The sequence below is a fragment of the Sus scrofa genome, chromosome 15, assembly GCF_054392235.1.
Source record: "Sus scrofa isolate SSC_HxYL_T2T_F1_AM1 chromosome 15, Sscrofa_HxYL_maternal_Yorkshire_Landrace_v2.0, whole genome shotgun sequence".
Lineage (NCBI taxonomy): Eukaryota > Metazoa > Chordata > Mammalia > Artiodactyla > Suidae > Sus > Sus scrofa.
The window spans coordinates 45,019,138-45,040,808 of record NC_139397.1 but is presented as its reverse complement, the minus strand read 5'-3'; the positions used below and the strand labels follow the sequence as shown (position 1 = coordinate 45,040,808).

At 55.1% G+C, this 21,671-nt stretch overlaps 1 protein-coding gene across 1 annotated transcript; it reads left to right on the top strand.

The window, feature by feature from the left end:
* The first annotated feature begins 274 nt into the window (after window positions 1-274).
* On the top strand, window positions 275-4,694 carry INHBB (inhibin subunit beta B). Its single transcript, NM_001164842.1, is given in 2 exon segments — window positions 275-1,457; window positions 3,919-4,694. Coding segments are annotated over 2 exon segments (1,224 nt in total). The 5' UTR covers window positions 275-1,009.
* Window positions 4,695-21,671: the final 16,977 nt, after the last annotated feature.

The window sequence follows — 21,671 nt, the reverse complement described above, 5'->3', positions numbered from 1 at the left end:
TGCGGCGTGTGCCAGCGGGAGAGCGAGCTAGGGCACCAGCGCCGGGGACGCCGCGAGACTTTTAGGCGCTCGAGCCGACACCGCTGCCGCCGCGGCAGGCAGCGGAGACCGGAGCAAGGAGGGCCCTGCCTCCGCCTCGCCTTCCTTGCCCGGCGCCCCGCGCCCAGCCGGCCGGCGCACGCGGGCGGAGGGAGGCAGGAGGAGAGGAGGCCGGCGGAGCAGAGGCCCCGGCGGAGCGCGCAGCGGCTGGCCGCCGGCGGATGCGGCGCCCCGGGAGCCTGGAGACAACTTTGCCGTGTGACGCGCCCGAAGGACCGCAGGGCCCGCGGCCCGGGGCTCTGCGCCGCTTCTGAACCGACCCGTGCTCCCCGGCGCCCCCGGCACCGCGCTCGCTCCGCTCCTTTGCCCGCCCGGCGGCCGGTGGAGAGGACAACCCGCCCGTCGCCGGCGGCAGCAGCCCTTCCTCCGCGCGAGGCGGCGAGGGCGAGACGCTCAGGTGTGAGCGCCGGGCCCCGCCACAGCGCCACTCCAAGCCGCGCCCGGTTCCGCTCCGGGGGCTCAGGCGCCTTCGCTTTCATCTCGGCCAAGTTGCTTCGACCGGCCTTTTCGCCACCTTCCCCGCCCGGCGGCGAAGCCGCCGCTGCCGCCGCTTTCGCTTCACCCGAGCGGGGCCTGCGGGGCCCCGACGCGGAAAGGATGGGGAGAAGGCTGCGGATGCCGAGGCGCCCCGAGACGCCCGAGTGGCAGTGACCCCTCGCTACCGCCTCGCCCAGCGCACCTCTCCGGCTCCCGGGGCCCACCGCACCCCTTCCCCGCCGCGCGGGAATCCCCGCGGCCCGGCCGGCCCCCTCCCCCTGTGAGCCGGCGGCGGCCCTCCCGGCGGGCGGGTGGAGGCCCGGGCGGGCGCGGGCGGGGGCGGGGCGGGGCGGCGCGCCTGGAGCCCGGAGCCCGGCCCTGCGCTCGGCTCGGCTCGCCTCGCGGCGGGCGCCCTCGTCGCCAGCGGCGCACCATGGACGGGCTGCCCGGTCGGGCGCTGGGGGCCGCCTGCCTTTTGCTGCTGGCGGCCGGCTGGCTGGGGCCCGAGGCCTGGGGCTCACCCACGCCCCCGCCGTCGCCAGCCGCTCCACCTCCGCCCCCGCCGCCCGGAGCCCTCGGCGGCTCCCAGGACACCTGCACGTCGTGCGGCGGCTTCCGGCGGCCAGAGGAGCTGGGCCGGCTGGACGGCGACTTCCTGGAGGCGGTGAAGCGCCACATCTTGAACCGCCTGCAGATGCGGGGCCGACCCAACATCACCCATGCCGTGCCCAAGGCCGCCATGGTCACGGCCCTGCGCAAACTACATGCGGGCAAGGTGCGCGAGGACGGCCGGGTGGAGATCCCGCACCTGGACGGCCACGCCAGCCCTGGCGCCGACGGCCAAGAGCGGGTCTCCGAGATCATCAGCTTCGCAGAGACAGGTGGGTCGGTCCCTTGAGTATCCAGCCGTGGCTCTCGCCCCTTCCTCCACCCCCTTTTCCTTGCCCACGTTGTCCACCGCCGCCGCAGGCAGCGCGCCCTGGGGGAAACCTGGGCTCCTGGCCCGGCCCGCTCGCCTTGGGCCCTGTGCGCTCCGTCCTGGTTGCTGTCCTCTTTCTTCGGGTAGCAACCCCTTCTTGCTCCCCCTACCCCCGGCACAGAGTGCTTTCCTCTCCACCCCTGCTCTCCAGAATCGGGCCCCAGCGCCTCTGGGCGCGCGTCCCCCCTCCCGACAGATGCATGCTGCCCTGGCTCCGCGGGCACTTGCTCGGTGATTGCTTAATGTTTTTGTTTCCCACGATCAGAGTGTAGGCTTAGCGGTGTGGATGGAAATGTTGTGCTTGTTGATATCCGTGGGCCGGAGGAGTGTGTGTGTGTGTGTGTTTGTGTGTGTGTGTGAGAGGCCCCTGGGGCCGCTTCCATCGCCGGGTGGTGTGGGCTTGCCAGGATTGCTGAAGCCTCACTGGGGAGAGCTAGGCAACCTCTCTTCCGATTGTGTGGGCACCGGAATCGGGCGGAAGGCAGGCTTCTCAACAGGTCCCATCATTTACGCAGAGAAACGCGGCTCCGCGGCAGCCGGGTGCCTTTCGGCTCTCCCGGCAGCGGCGGCAGCGGCGGCAGCGGCAGCAGCTCCCTCGCTGTAGAAGCCTGAGAGTTCAGTTAACAAAGGGTCGGAGTCCTTTCTGGAATTTTCCCTCAGCCCTGGATTGCAAATTTCTACCGCAGTCTGAATATAAAAATCAAGAGAAAAAAATCTTTCTAACTTTAAAAGAAAGAGGAAAATGCGCTCGCGCTGAAATGCTGCAAGTGCTTTCGACTCCGCTGTCCTTTTCAGGACTTGAATGAGCCAGGCTGGCTTTTGTGCCTGGAGCTCAGCCCTATTGGTGCTGAGAGGACTGCGGAGAAGGTCGCAGGGGGAAGCCCTGGTTTGGGCAGGGCAGGATGGGCAGGGAGCCTGGGGAGGGCGGTGGCGGTGGCGGTTGTGTCCCTGGGCTGCAAATGCGCCTCCCCCCCCCAAGGCAGAAGGCAGAAGGCAGACTGTGCTGGTGCCGCTTGGGGATGAAAAGGGATAAAAAGTTTTGCATGGCCGGGTGTGGAGAAAAGCAGAGACAATCAGTGGCTGGTTTGTGCTTAGAAAGAAACACATTGCCGTTTTCGCTGTCTGACTGAGTCAGGGAAAGCTGGCCATGCAATTAGAGAGCTTGGTTAAAAGGTGCTTTGGGGCTCAGAGTAGAAATGTGATTCTGGAAGGTCGAGGAGGCCTTTTGCTCCCGGTGGCACAAAATGACAGCGGGGGCTGTTATATTTCTGGTCCGTTTCACGGAGCCAGCTCTTTGACTTATAAATAACAGATTCAGGTCACAGGCAGCCTGTCCAAGACCAGCTTTTAAGGCTGCACTTTCCCCCATTTCAAAGTCAGATGTCAGTGTTATTAGAGGAGCCAGGCAAGGCCTGAGGAGGGGGCTGTGGGAGGCAGGGGACGACTGTGGTAGGCGGTTTGATAAAACCAGCGCAGGCCACACGGTTGCCTTATTTGTTCTTCCTGCCAAATGAAAAAAGTAGGAATTGTCAGAGAGAAGGGTCACTGAAACAAACGTGGGATGAGAGGAGGCATCTCTGGGTCGGCGCGGCCTCTCTTCTTGTTGAGCAGAATTATCGAGAAAACTAACAAGCCACTTCTCCCCCATGGAGATTTTGAACGTGCCATTCATGGGGAGTCAAGGTCTTGTGAAAGGGCTGGACCTCAAGTTTCAGAGCTGAGTGTCCGGTCCCTTGGAACTTCTCAGAAACGAAGGCTGCACTTTGCAGCCTGTAAAGCACACGTTTCTGTGTCAGAAACCTGAGCAGAGCTGGCTTGTTTGCAGTGGAGGTTCCACTGGGGGTTGGATCAGATCATGCTTAGGTAAACACTGGAAAGAGGCGGTAGGTGGCTCAGCTGGATTTTGCAATGCCCTAAGTTAACCAAAAAAAAAAAAAAAAAAGAAGAAGAACCAAAACTCTGAAAACAACCCACTCCCAAATCCTCAGTCAGATCCTGGTTTTGTTTTTCAGATTTCGCAGATACCCATAACAACTTGTTAGGATCTTGGCCTCCTGACAAGTTCCTCTCTTGAGCTTTGAGGCCTGACAGCCTGTCTCCAGGGAACCCTGGCCTGGGAGAGGTGAGGCTGGGTTTTATAGGCCCGGACTCTCCAGTTCCAACCTCGTCCAGGCTTCTCGATTTTCCCTGTCTCTCCCAGGTTACAGCCAGAGGCCCCGGCCCCAGGAATGGTATTTCGGATCAGTAACGTCTTCCAGCTGCGTAGCCAGGGCGCGTTCCAGCAGCGTGCAGCGGGGTTCCTTTCCCCCGTTGTCTTGTGTTCTCCTTGAACTAACTTGGCTTGCTCTCCCACTTCTTTGCAGATGGCCTCGCCTCCTCCCGGGTCCGCCTGTACTTCTTCATCTCCAACGAGGGTAACCAGAACCTGTTCGTGGTACAGGCCAGTCTGTGGCTCTACCTGAAGCTGCTGCCTTACGTTCTGGAGAAGGGCAGCCGGCGCAAGGTTCGGGTCAAGGTGTACTTCCAGGAGCCGGGCCACGGCGACCGCTGGGACGTGGTGGAGAAGCGTGTGGACCTGAAGCGCAGCGGCTGGCACACCCTCCCGCTCACCGAGGCCATCCAGGCCCTGTTTGAGCGGGGCGAGCGGCGCCTCAACCTGGACGTGCAGTGCGACGGCTGCCAGGAGCTGGCCGTGGTGCCCGTGTTTGTGGACCCGGGCGAGGAGTCACACCGGCCCTTCGTGGTGGTGCAGGCGCGACTGGGTGACAGCAGGCACCGCATCCGCAAGCGGGGCCTGGAGTGTGACGGCCGGACCAACCTCTGTTGCAGGCAACAGTTCTTCATCGACTTCCGCCTCATTGGCTGGAGTGACTGGATCATCGCGCCCACCGGCTACTATGGGAACTACTGTGAGGGCAGCTGTCCGGCCTACCTGGCAGGGGTGCCAGGCTCCGCCTCATCCTTCCACACGGCCGTGGTCAACCAGTACCGCATGCGGGGCCTGAACCCGGGCACAGTGAACTCCTGCTGCATCCCCACCAAGCTGAGCACCATGTCCATGCTCTACTTCGATGACGAGTACAACATCGTCAAGCGGGACGTGCCCAACATGATCGTGGAGGAGTGTGGCTGTGCCTGAAAGCATGGGCTCGGGACTGTCCCTGCGGGCACGGGGCACATGGCGGGGGGGTGTGGTCTTGCCGCTGGGTGGCCCGGCAGGTGCCAGGGTGGGAGGCCTGAGATACTTTCCTACTTCTTTATTGAGCAATCAGTCGAAACCAGAGGGCGGACCCTCCGTGGACACGAAAGACTTGAAAATGCACACGTAGATGCCCGCAGCAGACGCCTCCTGCCACCCACACAGCAGCCTCCGGGATACCAGCAAATGGATGCAGTGACAAATGGCAGCTTAGCTACAAACGCCTGTCAGTCGGAGAGAAAGGGTGAGCAGCCACCATTCCCACCAGCTGGCCCGGCCACTCTGAATCGCTCCTTTCGAGCACACAGAAAAGCACAAAGACAGAGACACCGAGAGAGAGAGAGAGAGAGAGAGAGAGAGACAGACAGACAGACAGAGAGAGACAGAGACAGACAGAGACAGAGAGAGAGAGTGCAAGCGAGCGAGCGCAGAAGCCCTGGAGAGAAGAGGAGCGGCAGATACGGGGGTGGGGAGCGTGGGGGCACGCAGAGGGCTGCGTGTCCCCCCTTTGCTTGCTCAAGGCCCGAGAGCCTCGGTATCTCTTGGCTCCAACCTATCGGCTTCGTCCCCTGACTAGGATCCTTCCTAGGGGACCACGGCAGCCTGTCCTTTCCCACGCTTGCCCAGGGAGGGAGGCCCAGTAGGGACGCCACTTGCCGGAGACCGTGAAGCAGTGGCAATGACCATTTGACTGTTGCTTGGGTCCCTGGTGTGACTTCTAAGTGTGTGTTTGTTTTGGGGGGTGGGGAGGGAGGGAGAGGAGAAGGGTCTTAATTTGATGCTTTAACTGATGACTAGCAGTTGAATGGTCATGCAGTCCAGTTGTATAAATGCAGAGGGACCTTGCTACCAGGTATGACCTTTCAAGTTAAAAATCTGAATTGTTCTAAGCAGATAGAAGAAAAAGTGGCAATTTGTGCCCTTCACTGGGGATATTCCTCTAGGACTGGTTGGGGAGGTGTGGAAATGACTCTTAGGCAAGGGGATGAGCTCTTAGGAGGAGGGGGTGGTGGGGTGGAGGTGTTCTGGGAATGCTGGGGGGTGGTGGGGTTGCCTCCTCAGGTGGGGGGTGAAGGAGGGGTGCAGTTTCACTGGTCTCGGGGAGATGGGGGAGGCTTTCAGCTGCTTTGCAGAAGCGGCCCCTGTGGGTCCTGGCCATCAGTGCCAACCACAGACGTGGCCCCCGCCTGCTCGCCCACCCGCCTGCCCCCGCCCCCAGCACTTGCAGAACTGCCTGAACGCACATGATCTAGCCCTTGCCCACTGCGTGTATCCAGAAGTGGCCCTTGGCAGAGCACTGAGCTTGCTCACCCCTAGATGTCCAAGTGCCACGTGAACTATGCAATTTAAAGGGTTGACCCCCACTAGACGAAACTGGACTCGTCCGACTCTTTTTATATTTTTTTATACTTGAAATGAAATCCTTTGCTTCTTTTTTAAGCGAATGATTGCTTTTAATGTTTGCACTGATTTAGTTGCATGATTAGTCAGAAACTGCCATTTGAAAAAAGAAGTTATTTTTATAGCAGCAAAAAAGAAATACAGTTAAATGTATTATACATAATTTTGGAACCAAAGAGGCCAACAGATCAGTTTTAATTTTTATTAGGTGGTAAGGCCATCTTACATGAGGTGGATGTTCCAAACTCCCTTGAGTGGCCTGCCTACGTTTCAGGGTATAAATGGATTTTGTTTATTCAGTTTGATGTGTCTTTTCTATCCTTACACACCCAGAAGGTAGAGTAAAAAACGATGGTGGTAGAAGGCAGGTGTGTATCCTTAAATCCCCATCTTTATGTTTATTTAATAAAGCTCCCCTTAGGTTCTGTTTCATAATAATTTAAAACCAAACAATTTTCCCATAGACTCGCTGTTAAAGTATTTTACGTTTGTGTACAGTTTAAGAAAATAAAAGATGGAGTGCCACGGGCTTCCTGCCTTGTGTGTTGTCTGGGGCAGGGAGGCTCTGAGCCGGAGGTGGCGGTGACAGGGGAGGAGGGCAGGTCCCGGTGTGTCTAGCTCCCATGCCAGTTGCCTCCGCGGGCTGAGCCAGGGCCGTCCCCGAGTCCTTGTCCTGAGCTCGGATGTCAGGCAGAGAGTCTAGGAAAAACGGCAGAAGACGAGAATGAAGGACAATTAGCAAATTCATGAATCACATGTTTGTTTACCCTTCTAGTCCCAAGACTAATGATGTTGCACTGAGGCCGCATAGATTGCCATTTGCAAGTGCTGGTTAGGCCCCATCCCTGGGAGGAACTGTGAAAGCTGGGAGGCTGAAGCCTACCTGACCCCGGGCCCATCCCCATTTACTAATAGAGTTGACTAACCCGGAAGAGGTTACTGTCTTGGGGTGGAAGCCAGAAGCAAGGCTGTGAGGATGCATGATGTCCTTTCCTGTGAGGATTTTTTTTACTGGTGGTGGGTGGTGGCAGTGTTAGCTGTGGTCCAGTTGCAGCTATGGGGATGCCTGGAGGTACCCACCACCGCTCTTACTGTGCCTTGCTTATATGCCACGCCTTAGTGTAACTTGTGTTTTCTAGAATTTGGAATCTGAGGCTCAGAGAGGTTCAGGGCTTACCTGAGAACACACAGCATTGGAGCCCAAGTTCCACGACCAGTTCCTCCATCCCCTTGGGTGGACTGCAAGGCTAAGTCCTGCCTTTATAGGCGGCCCTCCAGGGCCAGAGGCACTTTGTTGTGGTTTTGGGGTCACCTGTGGCCTTCCCAGAGGATCTCAGGATATTTGAACAAGTGGGGTCTTGGGGATGATCAATTGCCATTAAGGCAACAATGGGGAAATTGAGGGAGGCTCTGGGCAGCTGGAGGGGTCTATCTCCATCCGCATGGCCAGCTGGTGGCAGGAGGTAGTCTCTGGCTTCTGTCTCTCTGTCCAAGAGTAGGCTTTTGTCCTGTAAGACTTTCCACTGAGGGGTGGACTTTGTTAACCCGTGAGATCTTGAGATGGCAGAAAAATTAATGTGGGCAACAAAGGAAATTTCATAAGGACAGGTCTGACCTGGCCGTGTTGGGGTGTAAGTTACCATCTAGCTGTCCCTGGCTCTGTGGTGGGTGAGGCCCTCAGCCTCACCACCACCCTCCACCCCCGCTCCCTGGCCCACAGCCTCCTGGGGTGGGGGTGGGGGTGTTCGAATCACTGGGGCATCTCAGGGCACCCAGCAGGTCCTGTGCCTCGGACCCAGGCCCCTCCTGCTCTCCCTCCCCCTGCCCCTCCCTCTGTCCCTTCCTTCTCGAGGCCACCAGGCCCTTAGCCTCTTATAGGACCTGTGGGTCAGGCCGGGCCAGCCAGAACCAGAGGCTGTCTGCCCCACCTGCCTAGGATGTTTCTGCCACGCCAGATTTGTCTTTGGCTAACCTTCAGACGTGCCCCCACTCCTCAGTGGCCCCGTGGAGTCTAAGGCTGGGGCGTGCTGGGGACAGTGCTGTGCCTACCTACCGTAGCTCCTCTACTTCCCAGACAGGTAGACCGAGGCCCCAGGGGTGTTCTGTGTCTGTTTTCTCTCTCAGTGCCCTTGGGTATGATACCCTGGCTGCCTGCTACAGGGGCTGAGGGTTCCGCTGGCAGTTCCAGGCGAGGGCCTGGAAGGGGAACTGGGTCAGGCCTGGGCCCCTGGGCCACCCGCACCCATGCTGGCCCTACACTGTGCCCTCTGCAAAGCCCTGTGGGAACTCTTGTTGGGGACCCCCCAAGGGGCCTGGCAGGCTACCCTCGGGAGAACTCCTGCGAGGGCGGGAGGGGGTGGGGGAGGCCACAGGCTGCCGCCAAGCCACGGAGACCGCTGCAGGCTGAAGAAAGTACGCCTTTGCAGGCAAAGAAGCAGAAACAAAACACCCTTCCTGTGGACAGAGGCCCTGGGAGCAAACCCCAGCGTGGTTACCAGGCTTTCAATGGGATGTTTTGAGCAAATGACAAATTACCTGTGGGCTTTGCGGGAGAAGCTGGGCCTGCAGTATGCGAGGCCCAGGGAGTGAGTGGGGGTGGGTGGCGGGCTCCAGGAGCCCCTGGGCTGCGTGGGGGCTGTGGGAGAGCCATTGTCAGTGTGCTTGGCTGTGTGGGGGGTGGGGATGGCTGTCAGTGGGCGTGGATGGGGAGCTGTGGGTGAGGGTGTCACGTGCTGTTTTGCGGCTGTCTGCCGAGCCATGGGGGTGTGAGACTGTGGTGGTGGCCGTGTGTGATGGGCCGTGTGCGTGAGTTTGGGGGTGTGGCTGTCCGTCTCGGAGATTGTGTGGGTGAGTGTGTGTGTGTGTTTGTGGTTGAGTGTCAGACTGAGTGGGGTTTGAGAATGCGATAGTGGGGTATGGTGGCTGTGTGTATTTCTTGCCATTTTCTTTTGCTTCCTTGCCAAAGGGGATGTACCTGGCCAGTTATACACTTTGTGATTGGGGTCCTTATATTTTAAAATCTGGGCTTTTGCTGGCAATCTCCCCTGCACTTCGCATCTAAAATCACCCTCTTGGAGTTCCCATTGCAGCTCAGTGGGTTAGTAGATACCCAATTAGCATACCCAATTAGCATCCATGAGGATGTGGGTTTGATCCTTTGCCTCACTCAGTGAATTAAGGATCTGATGTTGCTGTGAGCTGTGGTGTAGGTCGAAGATGTGGCTCAGATCCTGTGTTGTTGTGGCTGTGGTGTAGGCTGGCAGCTGCAGCTCGGATTTGACACCTAGCCTGGGAACTTCCATGTGTCACAAGTGGGCCCTAAAAAAGCAAAAAATAAAAATAAAAATACAGTTACTCTCTGCTGAGCAGATGCTGATATAGGGGGTGATGCAGGCACCATTTCTGTGGCCTTTATGTTTGCCCTCAGTGCGGTTTCATAGCCCCCGGTGCCTTGACCTCCCCATGCAGTGCCTGGTGTTGGCGGGGGTGGGGGGGTGGTGTCACCATGGTGTTCCTGTGACCGCAAAGCCAGAACACTTGAAAATTAGAGTGACATTATCTGGCCGGTCCTTTAGTCACTCAACAAACATTCCCTGCATGCCTGCTCTTACATGTCATCTCAATTGAGTCCTCACAACCACCCCGGGGGGAGGGAGAATCAGTATCATTATCCCCATTTTATAGATGAGAAACTTAAAGTTGAGAAAGCCATTTAATGGGGATTGCACAGCTCATAAGTTGGAGAACTTAGATTTGCTCCCATGAGCTATTCCGAAATCTGCTCCTAGCCACAGTGCTGCCCTGGGGGGTGGGGGTGCATGGCTGTTTCAGGGCCTCCCTGGAGGAGAGGAGAGGCTAGGGCTCAGGGTCTTCTTGGCTTTTCATTGGGAGAGGACTGTCTCTCCCTTGGCCCACTACTCCAGCCCAGGATATATCCACAGTATCTGTGCATGGAATCCTTCTCTGGCCGTGGGATAGCCATGCAAGCACAGTCCTTACTCACTCCCTGGCCAGTGGGGTGGTATGGCTGCTAGGCCCTGAGGTGGTGCAGGAGGCAGCCTGGATGATCTTCATCGAGAATGCTCGCTGGGGAGTTCCCGTTGCAGCCCAGTGGGTTATGAACCTGACTGATATCCATGAGAATGCGGGTTCCCTCCCTGGCGTCACTCAGTGGGTTAAGGATCCGGCGTTGCCGTGAGCTGTGGTGTAGGTCACAGATGTGGCTCAGATCTGGTATTGCTGTGGCTGTGATGTAGGCCTTCAGCTGTAGCTCCTGACCCCTAGCTCGGGAACTTCCATATGCTGGGATTGCGGGCTCAGGGCTGGCCCACCTTGCTTTGCGGTCCTGGCCTCACCTCTCAGCTTCCTCATCTGTAAAATGGGGATCATGACAGGACCCACCATGGGGCCCAGAGGCTCAGCAAGTTGTCCTGTGCATTAAGGAGCTTGGAACAGTCCAGGCTTTGGTGCACATGGGCTTGTCGTTGCTATTTTCCAGGTGTCTGTGGAACTAGGTGCCTTTCTGAGCCCCTCCCTGGAGCACACCTCTGTCCTTTTCAGTTGTTTATTCAATGAACAGTCACAGAGCCTGAGGTGATGGTGATCTTAGCTAACATGCATTGAGAGCTCACGGCCATCAAATAAGAGTTTTCTCTGCAGCCTTCCTGCTAGGCAAGTGACGTGTACCCATTTTACTGATGAGCAAGTTGAGGCTTGGGGAAGGGGAGTATCTTGCTGGAGGCCTCATAGCTATTTAAGGGGAGGATCCTTGTTTATCACTTTCTGGATGCTGCTTCCTCTCCCTTCAAATTTCTCAAGAGAACCTCAGCGCCCTGGAGCCTCAGGGGACTGAGGACTGTGGAGGGCTGCTGTTGGGTATGTCCTGGAGAAGCCGTTCAGAGGCTCTGGGCTATGCCCTTGTCCCCTCTCCTTCCTTCCCCACCTCATCCCCATAGTGGGGACCCGAGGGCCCCTCCTCCAGGGATGCACCCACCTGCCCGTCCCACCTGGTGAGAACAGCCACTCCAGGAACAGGAATGGGGACCTATCTGATGTCAGTGCCAACTCTCAGAGGATCTGATGGGGGCAAAGACTCTCTGAGGGGCTGAGAAAATGCTGAGAAAAACACTGACCACATTTGCAAGAGGGATTTCAAAGATTGATTATTGGAGTCTTCGAATGGTCCAAGGAGAGGACCAGAGGGGAAAGTGGGGGGTGGGGGGCGAAGAGAGGGGTGCAGACACAGCCCTCTCCTTTGCAGGGCTCTCCCAGGGGCCTGGTCATAGGTCCTGATCTTCTCAGGCCCCACAAGCGGATGGGGGTACAAGTGGGAGGTGCAAGCCCGGGTCAGCCTGGTTTTTTGCAGCCCTTGCCTGGATTGAGGGATGTGGGGGGCTGGGTCTGCCGTGTCCCCCACCCAACACCCCCTTTACTGCAGGACCTCCTGATGGAGCACAAATCATGACCCAGGGTCCTTGGTGGCTGGATTCAGGCTGGGGAAGGGAGACTCTTCTGGCCCTTGTGAGCACAGGGGTGTGTGTGTGTGTGTGTGTGTGTGTGTGTGTGTGTGTGTGTGTGAATCTGGGTGACATCTCCACTCCTGAGGAAGCTCTCGGCCTTGTGGAAAGAGACCTGCGGAGTTCTCATTGTGGCTCAATGAGCCAAGAACCTGACTAGAATCCATGAGGATAAGGGTTCAATCCCTGGCTGCGCTCAGTGAGTTAGGGATCCGGTGTTGCTGTGAGCTATGGTGTAGGTCACAGATGTGGCTTGGATCCTGTGTTCTGTGGCTGTGGCGTAGGCTGGCAGCTGCAGCTTCAATTCAGCCCTTGGCCTGGGAACTTTCATATGCTGTGGGCATGGTCCTAAGCCTAAAAAAAAAAAAAGAAGAAGAAGAAGAAAAAGAAAAAGAGAGGGTCCTGGGCTTCTATGAGTCTATAGCCTGGTTTCTAGGCAGCTGGCGAAGCCTCTCACTTACCTGCGGGTTGTCAGGCTTTGGGCTGGAGCTTTAGGGTGATTTAGGGCGATTTCACTTGTAATGGAGGTTAAGTCACTGATACTGTCCCCATATTATCTCCCACGGGCCACCTCTCATCCCCAGGGCCCCAGAGCTTCTATGGCGGGTGAAGGGCTCTGAGCCAGCTTCTTAACTTCTCTGCCATGGGGGGAGGGATCTTGAGGACCATCGGGGCTCCTTTGAGGGCTTCAGCCACCCTCTCAGCACCCATAGCACAGGTGGACTTGGCCAAGCGATCCTGGAGTTGCTCCCTGGTGGCCCAAGTCAGTCTTTAGGTGCAGCTTTAGCCCTCGGGGATGTCAGAAAGTCCTGCCTTTGGGGGCCAGGCTGGCACTGCCCAGGCCCTGCCAGGTGGCTGAAGGCTGGTCCTTTCACCTGTCTGGTTGGTAGTGCCTGCAGGCCAGCACTGCAGCACCGTGGACCTTTTTCCAAAACATGCGCACAACCTTCTCCAACTCCTCCTGGATAGTAAATAAAACTGACCAGACCCTGTCCATGCCCTGCAGTTTCCAGAAGTCTGTGGATAAGGGGCTCACCAGGACCCCAGGCTGCCCCCTTTCCACCCGGATTCCCCAGGCCTCTCCCCAGCCCCCACTGCCGCCTGGACTGAGGGTCCCATCCGCAGCCCACGCTCTCACCTCTGTACCTCCCCAGTGCTCTTCCTTGGCCAGAACAAGCTTTATTCTCCCCTTTACTTGGCTAATCATGCTTTGCCCTTCAGGGCTCTGGAGGAGGAGCCCGGCTCCCAGTCTCACCTGCATAGACAGCTCACATCTGCCTCCCCCGTGAGGCTGCTGGCCTGGACGCTAGAGGATACGGGGTCTGTGTTGTTCACCACGCCACGGTTCCAAGGCTGGGCCAAGGGAAGTGCTCGACACACACTTGTTTTTTGTAAATTTTATTTATTTTTCATGTTTTTGCTTTTTAGGGCCGCATGCAGGGCATATGCAAGTTCCCAGACTAGGGGTTGAATCAGAGCTGCAGCTGCCAGCCTACACCACAGCCGCAGAGACACCAGATCTGAGCTGTATGTGTGATGTATGTACACTGTGCTCACAGAAATGCCGGATCCTTAACCTGCTGAGCGAGGCCAGGGATCAAACCCGCATTCTTATGGATTTGGGTTTGTTACTGCTGAGCCACAACTGGAACGCCACACACTTGGTTTTTTCTTTTGTCTTTTTAGAGCCACACCCGTGGCACATGGAGGTTTCCAGGCTAGGGGTCTCATTGGAGCTGTAGCCGCCAGACTACGCCACAGTCACAGCAATGCGGGATCTGAGCTGCATCCAGCTCATGGCAATGCTGGATCCTTAACCCACTGAGCGAAGCCAGGGATCGAACCCACAACCTCACGGTTCCTCGTCAGATTCGTTAACCACTGTGCCATGACGGGAACTCCTCCACACACTTGTTTTGTTATTTTTTTTTTTCCTTTTTCTTTTTGGCTGTGCCTGTGGCATGAGGAAATTCTCGGGCCAGGGGTCGAACCTGTGCCACAGCAGCGACCTGAGCCACAGCAATGACAGTGTTGGATCCTTAACTGCTAGGCCACTTGAACTCCCAAGCACTTGTTTAATGAGCAAAGGGACAGCAGTGAGAAGGCTGAGCCTGCTCACCCATTTCCCTGCTGGAACAACTGAGGCTGACGGGGCTTTGGGACCCTGGCTAGGGCCAGAAGATGGCACTCTTGACCACGCCTTGTTCCATTTCTCCCTTTTAGGAGCACCCAGGCCCCACAGGGGATTCAGGCAATAGTATTCTCTGCAGCCTGAGTCTTCAGATGAAGCTCAGCCTCATTCAGGAGCTGGGAGGCAACCTGGTGTTCGGGCTCTAAGAAAGTGTCTGCACTGGCATCCTGGTTCCTCCCTGGGACTCGTGGCCCCCAGAGCGGGCATCCCTTCCCGCCTTGGTTGTCCATTCCACGGGAGTGTGGTTTGCTGTCTGAGGGCATCTTGTGAAAGCTCAGCTTTAATGAATCAATCGCTGGGAGAGGGGACCTGGTTAACGCGGGGCCCACTCCCCCTGGATGTCATGCACATTAATCAGCAACAATTAGCTCAGCATCAATAATTAATGCTCCTGGTGCACTGGGAAGGAGTGGAGAGTACACAGTCCTGAGTCAGCCCAGAGCTGCCTGCTGCCTCCCTGGAGGGTTTGAGTGAGGCCCAGGGCGGCAGGGCCTGTGTGCTGTTTCCGTGGTAAAAAGTGCGAAAGATTTGGATCTGGGGACCGGCCTTGGAGCAGACTGGAAGCTCCATGAGGGCAAGAGCTCTGGCTGCTTGGGCAATACTGGTTCCCCAGTGTCAGATATGGCACCTGGCCCACAGCAGGTGCTCAATAAAGGCTTGCTGATGAGAGTTCCCTGCTGGCTCAGTGGGTTAAGGATCCAGCATTGCCGCAGCTGCAGCTTAGGTCACAATTGCGGCTTGGATCTGATACTGGCCCAGGAACTCCATATGCCATGGGGTGGCCAAAAAAGAAAAACAAAAAGAAATTGGATTGGACTAGATGGTTCATTCATTCATTCGTTTTTCTGATACTTCATTCATTTCTCTGACTTCATGTCGTAAGTGTCTGCATGGAGTCAGTTCCTACCTGGGGGCCAGCATCCCTGTCTCTTTGAGGATAGTCATCTTCAGCCCCGACAGGTTCCTGCTGTGACCAGCAGCCATTCCAGGCCCCTGGAGATTTTCGAGGGCATTTGCAGGGGCAGGTCATCTTGAGCTGGCTGCCTGTCAACTTCAACTCCACTTGCAGGACAGTCTATGTCCCTTGGTGCCTCTAGCAGTGGTGGGGGGTGGGGCAAAACAGACGGCTGGCTTGGCACAGTTTTCGGCCGCTTCTGAGCGCCGGGCCAGAATGGGCTCCAGCATCTTACTAGGCTGGTCAGAGACTCTGGGCCTGGTGTTGGAGAGGCCTGTGGTTTCGCCACCGGGGGCACACTTCAGGGTAAAAGTTAAGAAAAAGAAAGCTTCTGTTCTGTTTTCTGTGGGTGGTGGAAAGGCAGGCCCTTGGGGGTTTCGTGTTTTGAGGGGGTGTGGGGAAAGCTGATGAGATCATGGAACTGTGGAGAAGACCAGCCAAGGGGAGCTCTGTGGAGGGGAACCGAGGTGCAGAGAGGGGCTGGGACTGGCTGGCGCATGCAGAGCGAAAGGAGCTCCACGCTGTAGCCTGGACATTTGCTCTGCGCTTGCTCTGAGCACAGGGCGAGGGAGTCGGTCCCAAGCAGAGTCTGAGCCCCCAAGAGGTGATCCTCGCTCAGCACTGGGCTTTCTACAGGCATGCACACAGCTCCCGAGGGCAAGAGCTAGGGCTGCGGGACAGCTGAGAAAGGCCTTCTGGAGAAGGCAGCTCCCTCCAGGCTGGATGGTCCTAGGGCACCTTTCTCCAGAGTCCATCCTGGGCCCAGGGCTCTCTATTCCTGTGGTTTCCTGGGCGGGCACAGAGGCCAGGGCTCTGTTAAGAGCTTAGGTCTGTTGGCAGATTGTGGCTTTCCAGACTTCAACTCCACCCTGTCCCAGCTGTGTGCCCTAGGGGTGGTTACTTAACCTCTCTGTGTCTCTGTTTCCTCACCATACAATGGGGCTAGTGATAGTAGTTCCCTCTTAGCCTTGTATGGATTAAATGCAATAATAATAATAACAACAACAACAGAAACCACCAGGACGTGTACACGACTTGCCAAGAACTCTTCTAAACCCTTGACGTAGTTTTTTTTGGCCGCACCCTTGGCATGCGGAAGTTCCCGGGCCAGGGATCCAACCCCGGCCACAGCAGTGTTGCGAGCCTCAGCAGTGACAATGCCCGATCCTTAAATCACTAGGCCACCAGGGAACTCTGCCCTTGACATATTTTATCTCCATGGATGCACCACAGGTCTAGGGGTTATTATTGTTTCTATTCTGCAGATGAAGAAACTAAAGTACAGGCAGTGGAAGTGACTTACCCAAGATCACACGGTGTGACAGGGAGGAGCTGGCATAAAATGTTGGGTCCTGGGGAACTGTGGCCTGGCCTGTGGGATCTGCACCTTTGCGGCCTTGTAAAGGCGGCAGACTCGGAGGAAGGGTGCATCTCCCCTCTCCTCAAGCCTGCCTCTGGGCTTGAAGGGCCCAGGCTAGCACTCAAGGCCACCAGGGTGACCGTGACCTTCCTTTGAGGCCAGAGCTAGCCTGGACTCTGGAGATGTATTAGGAAAAGAGTGAAGCAGTTCAGCACGATTTGCCTCAGAGTTCATGCTGTCTCTCTCTCTAATTTTTTTGGAGTATAGTTGACTTACAGTGCTGTGTTAGTTTCAGGGGTACAGCAAAATGAATCCATTCTACATACACGCATATCCATTCTCTTTCAGATTCTTTTCCCATATGAGTTATTACAGAGTGTTGAGTAGATTCCTGGTGATATACAGTAGGTCCTTGTTAGTTATCTGTTTTATATATAGTGTACATGTTTATATATGTGTACATGTTAATCCTGTCCTCCTAATTGAGTCCCCTCTTATTCCCTTTTCCCTTCGGTAACCCTAAGTTTGGTGTTGAAATCTGTGACTCTGGTTTCTGTTTTGTAAATAAGTGTCATGTATATTTTAGTGTCATTTTAATTAGATTCCACATGTAAGTGATGTCATATGATATTTGTCTTTGTCTGACTTATTTCACTTAGTAGGATAATCTCTAGATCCCTCCATGTTGCTGCACACGGCAATATTTCACTCTTTTTTAATGGCTGTGTAATAGTCTATCATATATATATATATATAGCACATATTTATCTATTCGTCTCTTGTACATTCAGTTTGCCTCTAGGTCTTGGGTGTTATGAATAGTGCTGCAATGAACATTGGGATGCACGGATATTTTCAAATTATGGTTTTCTCTGGATAGATGCCCAGGATTGGGATTGTTGGATCGTATAGTAATTCTATTTTTAGTTTTTCAAGGAGCCTCTTTACTGTTCTCTGTAGTGTCTGCACTAGTTTATATTCCCCCAACAGTGTGGGGGGGTTTCCTTTTCTCCAAACCCTCTCCAGCATTTGTTGTTTGCAGACTTTTTTTTTTTTTTGTCTTTTTGCCATTTCTTGGGCTGCTCCCGCGGCATATGGAGGTTCCCAGGCTAGGGGTCTAATTGGAGCTGTAGCCACCGGCCTACGCCAGAGCCACAGCAACGTGGGATCCGAGCCGCGTCTGCAACCTACACCACAGCTCACGGCAACGCTGGATCGTTAACCCACTGAGCAAGGGCAGGGACCGAACCTGCAACCTCATGGTTCCTAGTCGGATTCGTTAACCACTGCGCCACGACGGGAACTCCCTGTTTGCAGACTTTTTGATGATGGCCATTCTGGCTGATGTAAGGTGGTACCTCCTAGTAGCTTTGATTTGCATTTCTCTAATAATGAGTGATGTTGAGCATCTTTTCATGTGCTTTTTAGCCATCTCTCTGTCATCTTTGGAGATGCTCTGATATTTTTTATATTTAGTCCCAAATTTTCCCCTTTAGCAGAGAGTCATGGGTTCTTGGGGCTATCCACGGGGGCTGTGGAATTGGGCTTGGGGTGGTGAGCAACCCCAGCAGGCGCTGGGGGCTGCTGCTTGCATGGCTCACTGGGGAAGCCGTGTTTCATCACAGATTGGGGTCGCCCGAGGTGCCTGACCCCCTTGAGGCAGCTGGGCTGACAAGAGCTTGAGGAGCACCCTACCCTTGTCAGCAGAGCAGAACCCTCTGCCCTCCCAGTGCCACAGTCATCAGGTCCAGAGCAGAGTTTGGTAAACCACGGCCAGGAGCCAAATCTGCATGCTAAGAACCTTTTTTTTCTTTTTAGAGCCGTACCTGCAGCATATGGAAGTTCCCGGCCTAGGGGTTGAATCAGAGCTGCAGCTGCCAGCCCACACCACAGACACAGCAATGGCAGACCTGAGCTGCATCTGTGACCAATACCACAGCTCACGGCAACACTGGGTCCTTAACCCACTGAGCAAGGCCAGGGATTGAACCGAGTCCAGGGATCAAAACTGCACCTTCATGGATACTAGTTGGGCTCTTAACCTGATGAACCACAATAGGAATTCCTTTTTCTTTTTTTTTTTGTTTTTTGTCTTTTTAGGGCTATGCCCGCGGCATATGGAGGTTCCCAGGTTAGGGGTCTAATCAGAACTACAGCTGCCGGCCTACACCACAGCCACAGCAATGCCAGATCCTTAACCCACTGAGAGAGGCCAGGGATTGAACCCGCAACCTCACAGTTCCTAGTCAGATTCATTTCCTCTGTGCCACGACGGGAATTTTTTTTCCCCATTTTTAAATGGTTGCAAACAAATCCACAGAAGAATAATATTGCATGACATGAAAACTATATGAAATTCAAATATATATGAGTTGTGAGAGTCCCACATGGCCTGTAAATCCCAGCGTATTGAATCTGACCTTTTACAGAAAATGTTTGCTGACCATCCTTGGCTGGGCAGATGTCCCAGGAGGCCACTGTAGTTCCCCCTCCACGCTCCTTCTGGGCGCCCCTCCCAGGAGGCCACCCCCACTCCCAGGACCCTCCAAGGGCCGATGGGGGGCAGAGGTGGACACGTGACCCCTCCTGAGACAAGCAATGTGGGTTGAATGTTGCAATTCAGTAAAGTCCTGGAAGCCAAGGGTTCACTTGTGGTCCCTCGGAGCCTGGTAACACCCAGCGCAGGGCAGGACGAAATAGATGCCTGTTGGTATTATAACCAGCCACACCACCTCACACCCATTAGCATGGCTATGATCCAAACCCCCAGAAAATAACAAATGTTGGTGAGATTGTGCGGAAAATTGGAACCCTTGTGCGCTGTTGCTGGGAATGTAAAATGTTGCAGCCATGGACTTGTCCTGTGGCACAGTGGGTTAGGGATCCAGCATGGTCCCTGCAGTGGCTCGGGTCGCTGCTGGGATGCAAATTTGATCCTTGGTCCAGGAACTTCCATATGCCTTGGGTATAGCCATAAGATATAAATAAATAAATAAATAAATAAATAAATGAATAAATAAATAAATCCCAACCACCTGGCAATGGAAGTGACTTCCCTGCTCTAGGCAGCATGGTCTCCGGCCTCCCAGGCAGCAGACATCAAGTTCCCCAAGCCGCGCTGACCTCGCCCCCCATTCAAGGGACCAGATGCTTAAAGCTCACCTTGCCTGGCCTTCCCCACCTGTGAGGTCGCTGTGAGTAAGGCAGTGAGCGTGTGGAGACCTGCCCTGTCAGGCTTCAGGCCTTACCTGGAGCAGACTCTGGGGGCAAATGACACAACCCTCCCCAACCCTAGAAATGGGGCTGGGGTGGCCTATGATGTGGGAGGTCCCAGGAGTCTCCCCAGAGAAGGTTGGTGTTTCCATTGTGGATGCCATGTCTGCTCAGGCTGACACCTCCAAGAAAAGCCTGGCCCAGCTCACCTGGTCAGGTACAGCATGCAGGGCCTCATCTAAAAGGGCCGCCATGGAGTTCCTGTTGTGGCTCAGCGGGTTAAGAACCTGACTAGTATCCATGAGGATGCGGGTTTGAGCCCTGGTCCCGCTCAGTGGATTAAGGATCTGGAGTTGCCATGAGCTGTGGTGGTGGTGTAGGTTACATCTAGTGTTACTGTGGCTGTGGTGTAGTCCGGCAGCTGCAGCTCTGATTCACCTCCTAGCCTGGGAACTTCCACATGCCATGGGTGCAGCCCTGAAAAGAAAAGAAAAAAAAAAAAAAAAAAAAAAAAAAAAAGAATGGCTACGACCTTCCCCTTACAGGCTAGGAGAGGGTGTGGACCTGCAGGCTTGGAACGTGTTCTCTTGGCAGGTACAGGACCGGAGTTTTCCCATCTCACTTTATTCTAAAATAACCCAGTTCGGAGTTCCCGCCGTGGTTCAGTGGTTAGCGAATCCGACTAGGAACCATGAGGTTGCGGGTTCGATCCCTGCCCTTGCTCAGTGGGTTAAGGATCCGGCATTGCTGTGAGCTGTGGTGTGGGTCGCAGACATGGCTCGGATCTGGCATTGCTGTGGCTGTGGCATAGGCCTGGGAACCTCCATATGCCATGGGAGCGGCCCAAGAAATGGCAAAAAGACAAAAAAACCCAAAAAACAAAAAACAAAAAAAACCCCAGTGAGATGCATGAGTTCATGCCTGTCGTTGGGTTGCCTGTAGGCACCAGACCAAGGGGCTTGAGGGGATCTGGGAGACCTGGAGAGCCTGGGGCCTTGCCAAATGGAGCTTTGAGACCTAAGGGCCTCAGAGGCAGTCTGTGAGCACTAGCGCCTGCCAGAGATGCTTGGATCCTTCCCTAAATGCTTTTCTGAAACTGTCACACTTGGGCTCTCCCTTGTAGACCCTTAGCAACGGACAGGCAGAGCTCAATGGACTGGGCAGTGCCCCCGGTGTGGGCTCTTGGTCTGCTAGACACAGTCCTGGTTGCAGGTGGGAAACATCCTCCATCACAACCCACAGGACTGTAACTAATCTTGCTCAGAGGCTAGGGGTGGGGTGGGGTATCAGGGAAGTCTTCCTGGAGGAGGTGGTCCCTGAGCCAGGTCTTGTAGGATGAACGGGAGTTGTCCAGGAAGGAAAGGCAGAGGGAATTATTCTCGGAAATGGACACGGTGGGAACAAAGGTACCAGAGGGAGTAGAGTAGCCTTGGCCTTCAGGGTTCCCGACCCTCCAGGTATCCAGAAGGCCAGCCTGGCCAGGGGAGGTGCCCACCTCTTCCCTGCCTGTCCCACCCCCTCTGCAGCCCCCTCTGCCCACACTCTCTCCTCAGGGCCTTGTCTCAGGCACTGTCCCCAGGCTTGCTCTGTCAGGCCCTGAGGCAGAGTAAAGTGATGTAAGAATGCTGTTTTTGTGTTTGTTTGTTTGCTTTTTAGGGCCGCACCTGAGGCATCAGAACTGCAGCTGCTGGCCTATGCCACAGCTCAGAGGCCAGGGATCAAACCTGCCTCCTTATGGATACTAGTCAGGTTCTTAACCCACTGAACCACAATGGGAACTCCAGAGAATTCCTCTTTCTAGGGATAGTCATGCTTTCTTTTTAAAAAAGAGATAATTAACTGGGTAGTTTCATGATCATTATTGCAAAGCATTTTTTTCCCTGAGAGAATTAGAAAAAGACAGAAAAGTAAAAGGAAGTATATAGCAAAAATTGCCTTAAACCCAGCAGTCAGAGTGTGCCTGAAGGTATTGTGTTGATTTGGCATACACGTGTACTGTATGCAGGTCTCAGGGGGCTTTTCCCAAGCATCCAAATATTCTGTCAAAAGAGCATTTTTTTTTTCCCCACTGTACAGCAAGGGGGTCAGGTTATCCTTAGATGTATACATTGCAGTTACAGTTTTTTCCCCCACCCTTTCTTCTGTTGCGACATGAGTATCTAGACATAGTTCTTCAAAAGAGCATTTTGATGGCTATTTCTTAATTTAGGACCCTTTCTTCTATGGTTGGATATTTAGGTTATTTCCAAATCTTCTCTACAGATAATACTGCAATGAGCAG